Genomic DNA, 18,027 nt, shown 5'->3' with positions numbered 1-18,027 from the left:
AATACTTAGGTGACTATCTTAGTCTTCCGATCAAGTCGGGTTTGTAGATATTGAATGTCGACGAGTCATAACCGTTCGGAACCTTACCGAGCCACAGACCCAGAGTTCTGGTACCTTACGCTTAGAAACTCTGAACTATGGAACCAGTCCCATAATATTTATAAATCCACTTTTCAGTTGAGTTGTGTTGTTGTTTAGGGTACTTAATTAAGCCATAGAGGTCCGCAGGAAAGATATTAACCTTTCGATGGATCATTTTGACTGTAATCATGTGATGGGTATTATCTTAGCTGTTGCTACGGCGGCTGTTACTTCAATATCAGCCGCTATCTACGTCTCGTCTGCGCTGTTCGTGGAAATGGCTATATCCAGCGCTGCATTCCCATCTGAAGCATACGGAAGAAGAAACTCTTAACGCCAGTATTTTCAAGGAAAATAGCAGGCCTAGAACTGGCTGTTTAGGCGAGATATAGGGTCAAATCTTGTACCGCACGTAGCGCAAGAGCGGCAAATTGTGAATCCAAATTCTTCATTGTGATCGTTATGCCTATTTAATGTCAGTTTATTCTTGCCGAGAATCTGATGTTAATCTGCAGAGCGTTATAATACCTTATGCGCGTAGCCATGCTTAATTTGACTATCGGTAGCAGCTAAGTTAGCACCTGGCAATTAACGCAATTTTGAAAAAGGTTTACCATTCAAAACCTCATAAAACACCGTGATTTCGTGAATGCGAGACACATATACCTAATTCGGGAGCCCTCGTCATATCGTACAAGCCTTGTACAAGCCAAATCAGCCAAAACCTATCACGGGACACATCAGTTTACCCCCTGAATCAATCCTCCCTGACCTCATGTTTACTACTCTGCTTCAACCACGTCTCAAAATCCTGTAGCTCTGACTCCTCTTCCCTCAAATTCTTAATATCAACCCCATACCCGTTTTTCTCGAAGAAATTAAACATCTTGCTCAAATCCCCAATTGCCCATCGAACTCCCTGACCCACGGGACCCCATGCCTCGGGCAACTCTCTTCCCACCACTCGTCTATAAATATTCCTCGCTTCTCCTAGCGTCATCTCATCCCCTGCTAACCCGACCGCCCTCCCACTCCACTTCTCCGGCTCCAACAGCGCCTTCGCAGCAAACAGCCCAATATCCCGGCAGCTTACCAATTGCAACTTCGTAGTCTCCGGCATCGTCGCCCATAGACTCGCAAACACCTTGCCGAACGTTCCCGGATTGAGGTTATCAAAGAATGCTGTGGGGCGGAGGATGGTCCAATCCAATTTGCCGTGGCTCTGCTCCGCTTTCTGCTTCAGATGCAGTTCGATGTTGTGCTTCTGTAGGAAATGCGGTACATCTGTGGGATTGTCCCACGACCTTTTGTCGCCGCCTCGCTCGACAGACGAGAAGACGATTTGGGACAAGCCCGCCGCCGCCGCGGCGTCGATCAATGGGATGGCCTGCGGTTCCTCGTTGGGCGGCTTAGTGTAGGCAAAGACGGAGTTGATCCCCGGGTGGGCCTCGAAGATGGGCGTGGGGTCTTTGACGTCGCCTTCCACAACCGTGATGTTCAGTTGGGGGTACTTGGTCGTTAGAGTCTGGGCTTTGGCCGATTTTGCCGAACGAGTCAAGGCTAGGATCTTGGGGGCCGGGCTGGATGAGAATGAGGATAAGGAGAGCAGCTTGGATAACGCTGAGAGGACGGAACTGCCTTGCTGGCCGGTCGCGCCGACGATGAGGAAGGTGCGGGCTGCCATGGTGTACCGCTGCAGTATCTCTGTTCTTGGTGTCAAGTAGTCGTGTGTCTTAACGATGAAGAGTGATGGTTTTACTGAGCACTGAATACTTGTGACTCTCGTGACTGTTATTTTTACTAATTATACTGACCGTGTATAGCTTGAACATTGATTTGGGAAAAAAATCCAATTCCTTTCCGCACATCCCGTCATTCGCATTTCGATGAGGTCATCGGTCATCCCCCACATAAATGTCCGGACACGACCCCTGGACGAACCGAGCATCGACTGAGAAGACGAGTTATTTAAGCTGATTATTCGTAACTAGCATTGATAAATACCATACTATCTGATCTGGGATTAACAAACCGGCCTTACCGGGTTCCTCAGCCAGCGCACACAGGGGAAAGGAGCATTCTGCTGTAACCATCAAAGGCCAGGGAAAGCCATTGCCGATGTCACAACCAGAAACGAAGTTCTATCAGACTCGCCAACATAGATAGGTTCGTATTATTGCTATTTCTGATTCCAACCGTAAACCTGACCAACGCACACCATACGGCAAAGACGACTATTCAGATATGGACGGAAAGGGATCGCGGAAGTGCTAATACCAACGTGGACATGGATGTTATCACCATATATATCAGCAAATCGAATGAGGGACGTCCTGATGACGAGGTCGTCAAGAACTGTCATCGGGTGTTGCTCTAACACTAATGCCATAGAAACACGACTATGCCTGGCTTGGTCCCGCCACGGGTGCTTCAGCTGTTTAGCAAGTTTTTATCGTCAAGCAGATTCATAAGAAGTGAAAAGTAACTTCACAGTTAAATAGCATCAATTTCAATCCAATTCGCAGTTCGCCGATATAGATGGGTCGGTAGCTCGTTCGTGGGTTGTTCCCAGTCGTGAAGTGTACCGTGTTAAAGTCAGAAGCGGAGACGGCAAGGATGAGTACGTGGTTCTGGACTCCAATACCGGCAAGTTCGCCGTATATCTGAACACTGGTGCTCATGTTCGATTTGCCGACCTTGATGGCGACGGTGTGAGTATTTCCGATGAGAGAACGCACAGCCACTATCAAGTCAAACTGCTCACAAATCATGCCTCCTTTCGGTATGATGATTACATTTTCTTCCACCTCGACGGCGGCACCACCATGTAATAGAAAATCTATAGCTCCACAACACCACTTGCGGATCGGAGCGCATTGCCAATGGCGGACACTTCAGAGATCGGGCATCGACTCGGAAACATTACTTATTTGACATCAACAAGTGAGACCACCTGCAAAGTCACTTACCAAATATGCTCCTGCTGCACTTCGGAAAGCCGACTAATTGTGGACAAGCGCTTGGATGGTTTGGTGCATGCCTGGTACAACAACTATTCCAATCAACCAATCTGGCTACTCCAAGGCGAGATTACTGGTGTGAGAACCTCAGGAACATACGTGCGGTATGTTCTTCTGTTACAGAATCGCTACCCCGACTGTGTGGCAGTTGATCCTGAAAATGTTGCCATGGAGGCCTTGGAGGCCTGGATAAACAATTGCGAACCCAATAAGCCAGCCCTGAAGGCTCTTTGTTAAAATTCTCTGTTACTTGCGCATAATATTCTGTTCCGGTCTGTCTCCGACCTGTTCCCGAAGACTAGAGGTTTGCTGTTGCCCTCCTATTAATCTAATGTCATCGAATGATCCTCAATTGCTGGTAACGTCAAGGTGACATGTCTAAACTTAGGTCTTCATACCAGTCAACCAGCCTCACAACTCCGGCTTCTCCCAGTCTTCTCTCTTCACTCGATACAGCCGCCCCGTTTGCTTGTGCCGGTGGAGCCAAACCAGAAGGTGCCGAATATTTTTAACAACGTCCTACGTTGCTGCTCCTTTCCAGACTTCTCTCTTGAGTCGCAATAGCCACGCCTGCTTGTGTGGGAAAGAGATTTGCCGATCTTTTGAGAAGCCTTCCACTTGGAGGTGCTGGATGAACCTGCCTAGCATTAGCTTCGTGTCTCTTGGGTACCAGTTGAACAACAGAACTCACCTCTCATTGTCAACTCTCGGCTCAAGGCAGACATTCATCGTCCGGTTGTCTGCCTGCCAACACCAGTGGACCAAGCTGGAAAGCCAGTATGAAACCCTACCTCTTGCCCACTCCTCACCGATAAGGGCATGCAACCCTCGATCCCAGTCCTCCGCATCGCCCCCCATTTGGTGGCCTAGGGGGTCCTCCTTCACCCAGTATATCTCAAAGTATCCAAATGGCACCCCATCCCACATGCCAATGGCTGGAAACGAGTGCTTCGATTCCAAGGCGTCAGTCAAGAACTTGGGATGGTAGTTTCCCCAGAAGGCCGCGACCCGGTCATTGGATAGCCACCTCTGTAGAAGGCTTTGGTCATCTAGTCCGGTGAGATGTGCGTGCTCCTGGCGTTCCTTCTCGTCAGGACCTACGGGTCCCAGGGAAGGGACGGGTTTGGTCGAAGCGGATGCCACGCGGAAGGACAAGTATTTACCAACACTCGGCAAAAAGCGTGTATAGAAGATTTCGCCCATGCGAGGTGGTTTGGGGCGGAGGGGATGCCGCAAACCATTGGTCATTATGTACTGCAGCGGCGGCGGCGGATAATAAGTCGGCTGTCGTGATGCGGAAAAATAGGGCCCAACAGGAGAACTAGGGCGGTTGGCGAGGCTAATTGGTATAGTGCCACCAGGTATATCAGAAAGCAGGTGCATACCAGATGCTTGGATTGAATTCATGCTGAGTCTTAAGCCGGCCTCGCCGCTGGTTGGAGAGGTTGGTCGGCTGCTAATGGGGGATCCTGGGTGGGAACTTGCTCTCTTCGGTTGGAGACTGAACAAGTATAGCCCAAACGGTATTTGCCAGAAGCTCCGTCTCGTTACATACATTTTATCCCAGCCTTCGGCGTTCTCCACGGTACTAGTGCCAACGGCAGAATCCAAGGTCGATATCAGGCCCATTCTCTCAAGCTTCGGGATCATATTCCGGGTGCGGAACACCCCGTCCCGCTTGATTCGAATGCGCCAGTCACCCTTGGGTTTCGCAACATCCGGCGTAAACTCAGACTGTGCAGTGTCCAAGTACGGGGAAGGCTCGGGTTGTTGGAAATACCAGTACAGCGAGATCCAAAGCATCAATGCTATCTCGCGTGATGGGCTTGACGCCGGCTGATAGTCTTGACTTGAGGGCTGTGAAATGCTGGAAATGAACATGATGTCATGTTGCAATGTTGGATGTTTGTACTTGTGAACATAAGTTTGCACCGGCTCGTCCAATGCATCAGATTTCTCCAGAGTGAGTCCGTTGAGATATGCCGTAGCATCGTCCTCAGTGTGTAGATTAAGGGTCCAACCAGAGGGAAAAGGCGTGTGACGACTGTTGAGTTCATTCGAACTGAAGAAATAGCCACCATAAACAGGTTTCACGGTGAAGGTTTGGCCGTCGGGCAGGTAGATAGTCGTGGGAGTCATCTTCAATGATCGATCATCCGTTGCGATGAGGGGCAATCGTGAAGTTTGGAGCTCTTGGAATGCGGGGTGGATCTAACTCCAGCCCCGACGGATCTGTCACGCTCTTTGAAGATAAGGGAATTTCAAGGCAACGCGCAAATGTTGGGCAAAGGCGTCTTGCACACGCCGGTCATGAGAGCAGAGGATCTTGGGGCAAGCAATGAAAACAGTCAGGCAATCGTCACCTCATGGTGGGACGTTGAGCAACCGAGATGTTTTGTACTGGTTCCTTTAGAAATGTCACCTGGACCGGATGCTGCAGGCGGGAAGCCTTGGTCATCACTTTATCATACTCAGTACAGGGGTCTATCGGCCTTTCCCTTGCTGTCAGCCCAGACGTGGAGCTTGATCTAGTGAGGACCAGGGGTCAATACGCCATATCCTAACTTTTGATTTCAGTTCATCCACTGAATTAAAGAGCTCGTAGCCAATGGACATGAAGGGATTGCTCAGCTTGGAAAAGAAAGAGCCCTAGCGGGACTGGCCGAAGTGAAGAAACAGTGCAAACCTTGTCAACAGAGTCCGGCTGATGATAAGCACATCTTGATGGACATTCATTGGCCAGGCTTCGGCTTGTACTGGTCAAGTTGGATGGTGTTGACGGGTGGACGGCAGGAACTCGCCGGAAGTTGGACCCTACCACCAAAGTAGACAGACTAACACGCCGGTGACCTTGAATTGGAGACTTCCAATTCCGAAAAGACAGTGACCAGAGGCATCACCCCGCCGCCCAGCCCCGTGGCTTCGGGGTGACCGTGTTTCGGGCTGCATTCATTTGGACTGATCAGCTGACGGTTGAGTGACAATGAGCCGTGTTTGGAGTAATAAAATGTTACTGTGCGAGCTTGACCAATTGCATATTATTGAGAAGATTGCATTGAAGCCAAATATGCATCTAAACCCTTGTCTTCACCAATTGAGACCTCTGACTCGACCTCACAAATTTGAGATCTCATCGATAGCGAACACCGGAGCGTATTGAAGCTTTCAACAATTTCAAATACCCAACACGATCTTTCAGAATGGCGCCCAACAAGCAAGAGAACATGCTCTGGGGAGGTCGCTTCACTGGTGAGTACGACGATATAATGAAACCCGCAGGCATCTACTTCATTTGGCGGGGTATCTAGAACCAGCCCTCTTTCAGCAGTCTGATAACTGTAAAGAAATAGCTATCATGGCCATGTCTGAATCAAATCGTGGAATTGCACTTCGTCTCCTCTCCTACGAGCCACTTTCTTCATCATGCACACCGAAACGAAGAGGATTCCACTGACCCCACCCCAGGCGGCCTCGACCCCCTCATGGTCGAGTACAACGAGAGCATCTACTTCGACAAGGCTCTCTACAAGGAGGACATCCTCGGCAGCATCGCTTTCGCCCGGGCCAACTGCAAAGGCGGGATCCTAACGGAAGCCGAGTTCAACAAGATCGAAGCGGGTCTGCGCGAGGTGATGAAGGAGTGGGACGCCAACAAGTTCACCATCATCCCGGGGGTGGACGAGGACATCCACACGGCCAACGAGCGCCGCCTGGGCGAGATAATCGGGAAGGACGTCGCGGGGAAACTGCACACGGGCCGCAGCCGCAACGAGCAGGTCGCCTGCGACATGCGCATGTGGTTGCGCGACGAGCTGCGCAAGATCGAAGGGTACCTGGTTAGCTTCCTCAAGGTCATTGCTGCGCGTGCTGAGAGCGAGGTCGACTATGTCATGCCGGGGTACACGCATTTGCAGCGGGCGCAGCCGATTCGCTGGAGTCACTGGATGCTCTCGTATGGTTTAGCGTTTGCCGGGGATCTGGAGAGGCTGCGGGAGACGATCAAGCGCGTCAATAAGAGTCCGTTGGGTTGCGGTGCATTGGCGGGCAACCCGTTTAACATCGACCGCGACATGATGGCCAAGGAGCTGGGGTTCGAGGGGCTGCTGTGGAACTCGATGGGCGGGGTGGCAGACCGGGACTTCGTCGCTGAGACGCTACAATGGAGCACTATGCTCATGATGCACATTTCGCGGTGGTCGGAGGATCTCATTCTGTACTCGACGGCCGAGTTTGGCTTCGTCCGACTGGCAGATGCCTACTCAACGGGCAGCTCCCTGATGCCGCAGAAGAAGAACCCCGACAGCCTGGAGCTGCTCCGCGGCAAGAGCGGACGCGTCTTCGGCCGCTCGGCCGGCTTCATGATGACGCTCAAGGGCCTCGCTAGCACGTACAACAAGGACCTGCAGGAGAGCTGGGAGCCTATGCTCGACACGGTCAAGTCGGTCAGCGACAGCATCCGCATCGCCGAAGGCGTGTTGGCCACTCTGGACACCAAGCCCGAGAAGATGAAGGCGGCTCTGGACCCATTCATGCTCGCTACGGATATCGCCGACTATCTTGTCCGAAAGGGGGTGCCTTTCCGAGAAACACATCACATTTCCGGCCAGGTCGTCGCCTTGTCCGAGAATACGAATACGCCGATGGACCAGCTTACTTTTGAGCAGCTCAAGTCCGTGGATGCCCGCTTCGAGCAGGACATCAGCGACAGCTTCGACTACGAGAAGAGCGTGGAGATGCGCTCGGCCAAGGGCGGCACCAGCAAGGAGAGCGTGCTGGAGCAGATCAAAGTTCTGAAGCAGATGCTGGACGCTTAAGGTTCTGAAGCAGCTTTCTGTTGTAGCTTGTTGGGTGCTCGTCCAAAGTTTAGACAAAAATATTAGAGAAAACAATCACAAGGATTCAGCAGAATGAACCAAGTCTATTCAAAGCCTCAGGTAGCGCACGTCTTCGTAGTGGCTATCGTGTTGACCTCGGGGGTATCACAGGTCCTGTTGAAACCGGTAGCCTTCGGTAATGAAGTCGTAGTCTCAAATATCTGACCCGCGTTGTTTGCCTCAGGGAGGTTATACGTCCCCGTAACAGTACTCATCCAACTGCTGATATTCCAGTGCCTTCAGGACTAGGTAAAAGTTGCAATGTGGTCATAGTTGAAATACAGTTCGCGCAGTAAGTAGGCAGGATAACTAAAAAAGGAAATTTCCCGTACGGCATGAACCACGTATGCTGTCAAACACAAATGGACAAGAGTATAGCGTCGGGCTGTAACATCGTAGTATAACACCGGAGTGGAGCATGTTATCTCCAGCCTTATGTCCTGTACCTGCCAGATCTGGCAATTTTAGATGCAGGCTGAGAAAATGGGTGGGGGAAGACAAGGGCGGGCATGACAGCAGTGGAGCACCTGATATAGCCCACGCAATTCGAGAAGGTATCATTGCATACTTTGCGGTCTAGTGGAGATCCGTAGCCGGAGATAGTATCTTTCGGGAAACTATCACGTTTAAGATGTGGTCACTTTCAGGCTCGAACTGGCGGGCATCGAGTTGTGGCGATGTTAATTGGTTAACCTGTTGGCAGAGAGTATTCATTGCTAGACACCAAGCAAGGCCCATAGCCGTCTGGAGGGTACTGCACGATGTTGTGTAATGAAGTTCGCAGCCCTACGCAGTAATTCACGAAGAGTGGCACCTTGTAAAGACTTTGAGCGCTACGGCAGAAATATCCTCATATTAGTGGCGACTTCAACTTCAACGAGTCAAGAATGGGGCAGTGAAATTTGAAAAAAAAAAGTCATCAGCACTATCTTTTGGCGGGAGCCCTTGAATCATGCATCGAGAATGAATTCAACCATTGCAAATATTCCTGAACAAGGTCCCATCATCCCGCATGGAAAATCAAATCACTCCCCGGGTAACCCTGATCCCATGATGAACCAACCATCCGTTTGCTCTATTGCTCGAACAGGAAACTCAATTGCGCATTTTATGACGACGATATCCTTTCAGGGTGACGCGTAAAGAATTCTCTCGGGATGATGCAAGAGACAATGGCAGCCAGCCAGCCAGCCAAGCGGATTCGGACAGATCCAACGATCACAAATCCGTTGTGCCGATATCGCATGATGCAATGGGTTTGCAGCTTTTTTCTTACCAGGATGGAGCTGCGACTTCTCGTTATAAATATCCCAATTGGTGGTGTGGAGCTCCTCGTCGGGTCAGATTGAAGTTACTCCAATACTCGGGTCGGGCTGTTATCAAGCAGGCAGTCAGTGCCCAGCTGGTTGCTGCAGGCATTCCCCCCACTTCCGCATGTGTAATGCGGGAAGCTTGTCTGCTAGATGCATGAGACGAGATGAGAAAAATGGGCTGGGAAACATCTTGACTCCCGTGGCTCTAGCCCAATAGGCATCTTTAGCCATCCTCCATCAAAAACTCCCGGCAGGATTCGTGAGGGTTCTAGAGGCGCAATGAGCTACGGTCACCGCAGGACGTTGCAAGCAAACGGCAAGCACGTCTGCGGCGACAGTGCAACGGTGAATGCTGCAATTGTGTTTTCACACTCGGCGCTCTCCCGACCTTGATGCACTTGGGACTGCAAGGAGCTGGCCGATAATTTGCTGGTGCGACGTCCATATGCAAGACGGTGGAATGTTGGGAGTATGGATAGCTCTCTTATCCTGGATAATGCTTATGAAAGCTTCCATGTGCCCGTTAAGGTTCAAAGTTTGGGTGGCTTTTCAGTTAATCAGATGTTGGCCGAGGTAATTCGTGCTCATAAACTCTTGGACCTGCAAATTCTCAACAGAGGCCCCGTAAACTCCCGACCACGTCTGTCTGGGTAATCAGAAACCCAAGAAGGACAACTCTACTGTAAATACTTCCCGAGATCTATTGGCAATAGCTATATGAAGGCGTCTTCGTAAACCTGTGTCAGACCACCAACGTACGGTCAGTCTTGCCTCCTGCATGTCTGGGGTGAGGGGTCTGGGGTCTTAGAAACCCAAAGTCCGAAAACCGCAAACTCCAGTGCTTCGCGCTCCCCAAAAAAGCAAGGCAACGGTCTATGACCAGGGGTCTGCTTATCACCCGAAGCCCGCGGTGTCTATCCATCCTGACCGTCTCAAATCATCCCACACAATTCCCCTCGAGCGCCACCTTTTAAGTATTTCACCAAACTCCAGTCCCGCGATTACTTTCGTGCTCACTCCCTTCCTCTTCTTCGATCACTCCTCATTACCAATCCGAGCTGCACAAGCATACAAATACCCCAGTTGTGCTCAATACTACGAAAATTGCGCCATTGCCTGAAAATTCGACGTCGAGGTACCTCTTACGCAACAGAAATTCGAGCTCGCTCCGCCGCGCGCCAATAAATCGCGACCAAAAAAATTACAAACGTCGACTCTGTCTCGAACCAACATCAACGCAAACACTCACGATGTTCGCAACCCGCGCCCTCCGTCAAGCGGCACAAGCTGCTGAGCGCACCCCTCTGATCCGATTTATCGGCAAGCACCAAATTCCCTGTATGCATATCTTCACCCTCTTCAATTTCAATCCCCGTACTAACCTCGTCACAGCCAAGGTCGACCACACCCCTCAACCTCACCCCGCTTCGCCCACGGGTGCCCTGCCCGGCAACTCGCACAGCACCTTCAGCAGCTACCGCGACCACGCCCAACAACACGGCCCCCTGCGCAAGACCATTGACACGGGCCGAATTGGCAGCCAGCCCGGTGCCAAGCTGGGCCCCGTAGCCGCTCCCAAGGGTATGTACTTCGACCGAAGCGAGCTGCCCGTGCGGTTCCGACGTGCACCCATCGAAATGTCCGAGATCGAGGCCGTCGAGAGCGGTGGTGCTGCCCTGTTCGGTTGAGGGGCCGTGGGGTGGCCGAGTGGGGTGGAACAATGACGACATGATGAGCGCTATGACAAGCTCATCCACACGTTATACATAAACTGATGCGGCATCATACTTGATGCGCACAGGGAAAGGGAGACGTTGACGACAGCGGCGCGGATGGAAAAGACAATTCATGTCCGAACGAGTCAACCAAGTGAGAGACTATGATTCAATCGGACTTGGGTCGGGTCGAGAAGGGGGAAAGAAAAAACAGTTACTGGTCACGCATTTCTAGGCGCTTGGTTTGCTTATATCGCGGGAGTAAGTCCAGACGTGTGCGTGCTTATTACGGTAGCTGTCCCGCGGGAGCGCGGATAGGTCACGTCAACCTTGTTTTCTGTGTGTACGATGCCCTTACGTATAACCCTGTAGATAGCCTACGATGATTTATAAAAAACCATTCAACATGCTTGCACACACGCAACTTGGCAGGACGAGATTCGTGTACGACATAGACTCTTCTATCCCGTTATCGTGGCCTCGTTTCATACTTGCTGATGACAAGCTAAACGCGTTCGTGAAACAATTCTGTGTTCCGCAGCTTGGCGTTGTCTCACCAGATGAGCTCCCCCTCAATCAGGCAAACACTCTCAACTTAATCATCTAGTTCCAATATCGTCCCCATATCGCATACTCTGCCTCGGTACCCCGGAACTTGAACTCGACCTCAACCACGTCTCCAAACCCCTCCTTGACCTTAGGCTCTTTGAATCGCGAGAAGAAGCCGCTAAAGGCAATCTTAGGTAACGCCTCCCTAGCCTCAGGGTTTAGGGGTTTATTAAGGGCTCTCACAGCAGCATTGTGTTCGCACAGCTCTTGTGACGCCTTGAACCATACACAACGGATAGGCACTTTGTGCTTCTCAGCAAACTTTATCCACTCGGCGCGGCCATCTGGATCGGGATTTGTGTTATCTGCGAAGACATAAGACACTGCCATTCAATAGGCAGAAATTAGAGTGATCTCACCAATGGCAACGGAATGTCCTCCGTTGAGCAAGTCTCCTGTTGCCTTGAAACACTTCGCTCGGGTCTTGAGTGTATCTTGATTTACCCTCTCGTAGCCCAGCGGCTTGAGATATTTCCAGTAGAAAGTGCTCTTCCCACCACCCGGCGGGCCGCAAAACAAGACGATTTCCTGCTTAGTCTTCTTCTCAAATATAATATCGCCTGTTCCGTCTTCCCCGTGTTCGGGGTATGGGTGATTGGCAAGATCGAAATCCCTCGTGAATTCGCGTGGTTTCTCGCACAGGAAGAACTCTTCGGGGGTCTTGTACGTGATGCCAACGTTGTGCGCAAAGTTGCGATCAGAACAACTGAAATCTTTGACCGTCGCAGATCCAGATTCGCCCTTTTTGAGCTGCGCTGTGCGACCCCCTGCGTCGCCAACAAATATACTATTCTCAAGATCAACATCGGCTTCCGAGATGTTGTAGTCTTCGCACAATGCGCGCCACATGCCAGGTCGCGGCTTTCGATAGATGTCCTTCCCGGTCGCAGCGTATATGGCCGTGGGCAGGTCAAGCTTCGTGAGCACAGCGCTGCACTTCTGCTTGAAATTTGCGAGCCGGTCCTTCCCTAGGTTCTTGGGGGCTTTGGATTTCGGGTCAGGGTGCAAGGTTAGACCCGCTTGGTTGCTCAGTATGACGACCCTGTAATCGTCTTCAGTGTACAGTTGCCTCAGCTTCGTCGGCACCGAAGAGTCCCACCACTTCCAATCGTTCGGGTCGTTGGCATGCGTCTTGCCCGAAGCCGTGGTGATCAGCGTCGAGTCTAGGTCGAACGCGGCAATCTTTCGTCTCCTCCGTTGCTCGGGTCCTTCTGCATTCTCGGGTTTGTAGCGGGCCACGAGAAGTGTGGCAGGTGTGTCATCGTCTGGCGCACGTTCGGACCAATTCGTTCGCTCTTTGGATTTCTGAGAGGTCGGAGTGAAGAAATTTGCTACAGCATTTTCTGGCCAAGGTGGTCAGCAGCGAAAATCTCCACGGTGGTGAATCAACTCACTGGATATGCTGCTTTGTGCTTTGCGCTTCAGTAGGGGGGGTGGAGAGATGGAATCGTTCTTTCGTTTAGCTGACGGCTTTGCTTCTGCCGCCTTGGGGGAAGGCATGGTCACATAAGCAAATCTAATTTTGCGGTATTCTCTCGATATAATAAAACGTATATGTGTTCGGGCGTGAGGAATTCTTGTCTTGATCATTGCATTTCCAGAAGTGACGTTGGAAGCCGTAAAGTGGAACGCGACTGCTTTACGCGACGGGATGCAAGGATTGCCCGACCAAAGTTGCGTCAAAGCTACCCTGTAAGGCTAGCAACACCTCTATTCCTCAAGCTTCTGTGCAGTCGTTCAGATTGACATTGAATTAATAACCAATTCTCCAAAGTTCCTCGAAATTATATGAGTGTGAGTCTCAGTAATGCACAAGGGCACACATTGCTGCTCATCCTTTCCATTAAGTATCGCGTGTCTCAACATGCCCAACACATCACAGGAATCCTATGCAAACAGGAAAAGGAACTCCAAACAATCGAAATTCCAACTGGGACGTTTCCTCGCAGAAAGAATCCAGCTCGTCGGAGATACTGCAGCGTATCTAGAGTCATTTTCTAGGATTCCTACCGAAGGTGTCAGCCTTGACGCTGGTAGGCTACATGACTTCCTTCATTAGTCACATAGATGGTGTTTTTGAGCTCGAGTAGTACAATTTGTACTGGTTGATCGCGCATCTCATCAACATGACCATCCCCGCCCTATTTTGATGTCTGTCGGACCCAGGGCTTCAGCAGGAGCGCCAACGCAGTCTTTCTTAGCTCTGCGACTCGGGATAAAGTCAATATCCTGGAGTTTCAACGTTGCCTGGCTGACATTCTGATCAGACGAATGACACGGCCGCAAATCACTATAACCATTCCACTTGCCAAAACTGGGTATCAGGATGACCGCATAAGCGGTTAACCTCTGTAATTCCTGACATGCCGGTGCTGACGGTCAGACCATCGGTACTCGACTTCATCGCTGTCTGATCTTGTAGTCTCTGGAATATGCATGCCATTTCACGAGGAGAGTCATCGGAAACTGGAACCGCATCCGGTTTCGTGGTTCACTATCAGTGTCAGCACACAAATCTTTCTGCGTACAAGCCAGTGGAGGCGCAATCCCAGTTGTCATCAAGTCGTGGTCTAGATGCACCAACGTAGCACTGCATAGTCGCCTAATTGAGTGGCAGCCAATCAAACCCTTGCTTAAATCCCACATCGACCCGTTTCTCGCTTTCGTTCCCAGAAAGTTCGTTCATGTGTAGTTCCCCGTTTGGGTTGGAATGAATTAAACGAAACTGTTGCGAGGCGCATGCCTACGAAAGCGATGACCATGAAGTTGGGTTACCTCATTAAGTGGTGTTTTGAGGAAGAGACAACAATTATATAGCTTGGCACTTTCCATGCTTGTTCTCTCACTTTGCCCTTGGTATACACTTACCAAGCTCCGAGCCTCGAATACCTCACCGAGTTCTATATCTACCGAGTCTTTCTTCCAATTCTTTGCACGATCTCTGGAACTCTCCATTGGTGGCTGACACCCGTACCTGTGCAATTCTTTTGCAGTGCAGCTACAGACATGGACGGTACTGGCGTTTTCACATACCGTGACGGCGTGGCTGTGATACAGCTCGTTAGCTTTGCTGTTTTCCTAGCTTTTGCTTTCGTTCTGTGTTCTCGGCATGGCTTTGGTAGGAGTTCAGGCTGGTTCATATTGATCCCATTTTCAATCATCCGACTACTGGCTGCCTCATTCCAACTCGCTACGATCCACTTCCCTTCGCGCTCAATCTATGGCGGCGCACTCATTGTAAGCAACTTCAGATTTACATCCCTTCACTCGTGTTTCATCTCTAGATCACACACTCCTCCAAGGCCTCATGAGTCTACTTCAAGTGTGTTTGCGCTTGAAGCACGACTGAAACTTCCCCCCCCAGCTCACTTTGTAGCCACAAGTCCGTCCCAGTTGCTAATATTTGCTCTAGTGTCAAAATATCGGTCTCTCACCCCTAACGGTCCTCAACTTGGGACTTTTATTACGAGGGTAATTTTCTTCATCAACCCCTACTCAGCAAAATCACTAACCATTCACTGACAGAAACCGCTTCGTTAACGCCGTTGACCCCAAATTATTCACTGGAATTTCTCTCACCGGCTTCACCGCTATCGCCCTCGCTATCCACGGCGGCACGCAAGCTGCCGAAGCCTACGGCTCGACCGCAACAACCCTCCAAAGCAACGCTGAGACCAAAGCGGCCACCATGCTCTTCCTAGCCACCTATCTCGCCAGCGTCATCATGTTCCTGCTGATGCTACGCAAGTGGCAGGCCATCCCCAAGCCCGAGCACAAGCTGCTCATCTGCTTCGCTGTGTGCGCACCATTTATTATCGTACGGCTGCTATACAGCATTATTGGAAATTTCACAGGGAATCTCCAATTTAGTGCGCTATTTGGCAATGTGACCATTTTCTTGGTTATGGCGGTGCTGGAGGAGATTGTGGTGGTTGGGTTTACGATTGTGACGGGCATGAGGCTTAGGATCCTGCCTAAGAACAATGCTGATAATAATGACGAGGAGGGTGCCGATAGTGTGAAGCTCCAGAAGCAGAAGCGGCGAGGCCGTGGGGAGTCTGTATAGGTCCGCCAATATGATGGGAATTTCGGAGAGGAGTGAGCAAACACCATTTGGCTACGGAGCCGAGATGATCGGGCCACACTTATAACGGCTGGCCTCTTAAAAATGTAGGGAGTGCCTCTCATGGTTTCCTTGATCTAACTTTCAGTTTCTGCTCACCAGGGGGCACTGCACGACGCTTGGAGCTATGGATGGTTCCAATTCAGAGGACTGGTATAGAATAGCGATTGGTCATATTCTTGCAAGATATAGTAATCGCGCTAATATAGACATTAGAGCTATGACCATCTCATTCGTGTTCAGTACACTAATATATCCGTGAAGCTGGACTCCGATGTCTACATCCTTATGCTAATGGTGGTTGCCATATTTTGCAGAAGACGAACCACAATGTGCTTCGATATAGTTTTCAATGTTCTGCGGAGTTTAAATATTTATTTACTCCTAAGTTTGGTAGGTCAACTGAATGGGTCTGCTCCAAACAGATTTGTTCGACAGTCTATTACTTCGGTCCAATAACAGTAGCGATCCTTCCCAAAACACCCCGTCTTCCCTCCTGCAGCCGCGTAGGATTCCCACCAAGATTGTTCTTCGCTATAGTACCCGACATGCCCTCGTGACCAGCCAAAACTCTCTCCAACACCGGGATGAAACCGGCAGTGACACCCGCTGCCACCGCCTTGACCGGCCTCTTCAACGGAGGTTCCATTGTCGTCTTTACAGGATGTGTGCAGTATTACCACGACGACAAACTGAATACGGGCATCGACTATAACTGCTACCTGGCCGCTTCCCTCAACTGGTGCAGGATCGAGCTGTACTAGGCCATCATCGGCGGCTCGGTTTCCACCTTCAGGATCTTCATCAGAACTTATCTTTTCAGACCCTGGGGCACTACCACGTCGCAGCGCCATAGAATGTCGAACGGCTATCCGACAAGTCAATGTGGATACGACCAGAGCCACCTTGGGAAATTCGCCATGTTCCTCATGGCGCCCTCGTCCAAGTTAGCCCACAATGGGAAACGCGGGATAACGGTGTCACCATCCTGTGTCGCGGTAGCGAGGAGATTGCGAATTAGAGCCAGGTCAGTAGTACCAGTAGTGGTGAGAATGCTCCCGAGTTTCCATTTGATGATAAGATTAATCTTCTGATGAAACGGGACGTTAGGGTAGAGTCTTCAGATACGCGCTCGGAGAATAAAGACGAATATCTGCATACGTTTCGAGATGATTTAACGTCCCACTCCCACATCCGGGACACTCCCACATCCGGGACACTCCCACATCCGGGACACCCCCACATGTGGGACACCCAAAAATGCCTCATCAACACCGCTAGCCTCTAACTTCAACCTCTTTTTTCTTTACCAATATCAATTCTATCGTTACGAAATTTCACGTACGTCTTCTTTACACCAATATGAGTCAATATACCGAAGATGATATTTATCGAGCTCTTCAAGCAATAGCTACCGGTCAAAGCCTCCGAAAAGCAGCATATGAGCATGGTGTCCCAAGGTCTACTCTTTCACGACGGATTCAGGGAGCCCAGTCAAGAGATATAGCCTTCGCTGACTAACAGAGGCTCTCTCCAGCCCAGGAATCCCATCTGGCTGAATGGGTTCGAATCCAGGCTGCCCTAGGCCTCCCACCAACCCATCAACAGCTCAAAGACTTCGCCGAGCGTATCCTACAGATCCACGGAGACACCGAAGCACTTGGAAAGAACTGGGTCCAGGCTTTTATCAAGAGGAACCCTTCAGTCAAGGTCCAGAGAAGCAGAGCTATCGATTCCCAGCGTATTAATGGAGCCTCAGCTAATGTGATCAGGCAATGGTTCAAATACCTCGCTATCCCTGAGATCAAAGCTATTAAGGCCTCGAATCGATACAATATGGATGAGACAGGTATTCTAGAAGGTAGAGGATCAAATGGTCTTGTTCTAGGATCATCTGAGACTCGTTCTATACGGAAGAAACAGCCTGGATCTCGAGCTTGGACATCTCTTATAGAGTGTATCTCTGCGACTGGTACTGCACTACCCCCACTTGTGATATACAAGGGGAAGTCTGTCCAGCAGCAGTGGTTTCCTCTGGAATTGACTCCATACGAAGCCTGGAGGTTTACAGCAACAGAGAATTGGTGGACGTCAGACTCTACGGCTATTGAGTGGCTACAAAAGATCTTTATTCCTTTGACTTAACCAGAGGACCCTGAAGAGACTAGGTTACTTATCCTAGATTGGCATAGTAGCCACGAAACGACAGAGTTTATGTACCTCTGCTTCATAAACAAGATACACTTGCTTTTCTTACCGCCACACACATCCCACGTTCTCCAGCCTCTCGAT

At 50.5% G+C, this 18,027-nt stretch overlaps 6 protein-coding genes across 6 annotated transcripts; 3 read left to right on the top strand and 3 right to left on the bottom strand.

Moving 5' to 3' along the window:
* Window positions 1-705: 705 nt before the first annotated feature.
* BCR38DRAFT_435285 (uncharacterized protein) lies at window positions 706-1,911 on the bottom strand. The gene has a single exon (XM_040860361.1). The coding sequence runs from the start codon at window positions 1,763-1,765 to the stop codon at window positions 839-841; it is 927 nt and encodes a 308-aa protein (XP_040715906.1). The 5' UTR covers window positions 1,766-1,911; the 3' UTR covers window positions 706-838.
* A 1,709-nt stretch (window positions 1,912-3,620) lies between these two features.
* BCR38DRAFT_343887 (acyl-CoA N-acyltransferase) lies at window positions 3,621-5,240 on the bottom strand (the record flags this gene model as incomplete). Its single annotated transcript, XM_040856069.1, has 2 exons — window positions 3,621-3,738; window positions 3,793-5,240. The coding sequence occupies 2 exons, from the start codon at window positions 5,238-5,240 to the stop codon at window positions 3,621-3,623; spliced, it is 1,566 nt and encodes a 521-aa protein (XP_040715905.1).
* A 1,061-nt stretch (window positions 5,241-6,301) lies between these two features.
* BCR38DRAFT_485638 (argininosuccinate lyase) lies at window positions 6,302-7,915 on the top strand (the record flags this gene model as incomplete). The annotated part of the gene is made up of 2 exons (XM_040863923.1): window positions 6,302-6,350; window positions 6,567-7,915. The coding sequence occupies 2 exons, from the start codon at window positions 6,302-6,304 to the stop codon at window positions 7,913-7,915; spliced, it is 1,398 nt and encodes a 465-aa protein (XP_040715904.1).
* Window positions 7,916-10,538: 2,623 nt separating this feature from the next.
* BCR38DRAFT_485637 (uncharacterized protein) lies at window positions 10,539-10,976 on the top strand (the record flags this gene model as incomplete). The annotated part of the gene is made up of 2 exons (XM_040863922.1): window positions 10,539-10,626; window positions 10,681-10,976. 2 exons carry the CDS (start codon window positions 10,539-10,541, stop codon window positions 10,974-10,976), a joined length of 384 nt encoding a protein of 127 aa, XP_040715903.1.
* Window positions 10,977-11,458: 482 nt separating this feature from the next.
* BCR38DRAFT_435275 (polynucleotide kinase 3 phosphatase-domain-containing protein) lies at window positions 11,459-13,223 on the bottom strand. Its single transcript, XM_040860360.1, has 3 exons — window positions 13,007-13,223; window positions 11,972-12,955; window positions 11,459-11,917 (listed from the first exon to the last, which is right to left on the bottom strand). The coding sequence occupies exons 1-3, from the start codon at window positions 13,200-13,202 to the stop codon at window positions 11,607-11,609; spliced, it is 1,491 nt and encodes a 496-aa protein (XP_040715902.1). The 5' UTR covers window positions 13,203-13,223; the 3' UTR covers window positions 11,459-11,606.
* Window positions 13,224-14,352: 1,129 nt separating this feature from the next.
* On the top strand, window positions 14,353-15,996 carry BCR38DRAFT_370176 (uncharacterized protein). The gene is made up of 3 exons (XM_040857271.1): window positions 14,353-14,849; window positions 15,025-15,083; window positions 15,138-15,996. The coding sequence occupies exons 1-3, from the start codon at window positions 14,619-14,621 to the stop codon at window positions 15,676-15,678; spliced, it is 831 nt and encodes a 276-aa protein (XP_040715901.1). The 5' UTR covers window positions 14,353-14,618; the 3' UTR covers window positions 15,679-15,996.
* The last annotated feature ends 2,031 nt before the right edge of the window (window positions 15,997-18,027 follow it).

This window comes from Pseudomassariella vexata (assembly GCF_002105095.1).
Source record: "Pseudomassariella vexata strain CBS 129021 chromosome Unknown BCR38scaffold_7, whole genome shotgun sequence".
NCBI lineage: Eukaryota > Fungi > Ascomycota > Sordariomycetes > Amphisphaeriales > Pseudomassariaceae > Pseudomassariella > Pseudomassariella vexata.
The sequence above is the reverse complement of the archived record's forward strand: the minus strand, read 5'-3'. Positions and strand labels throughout refer to the sequence as shown.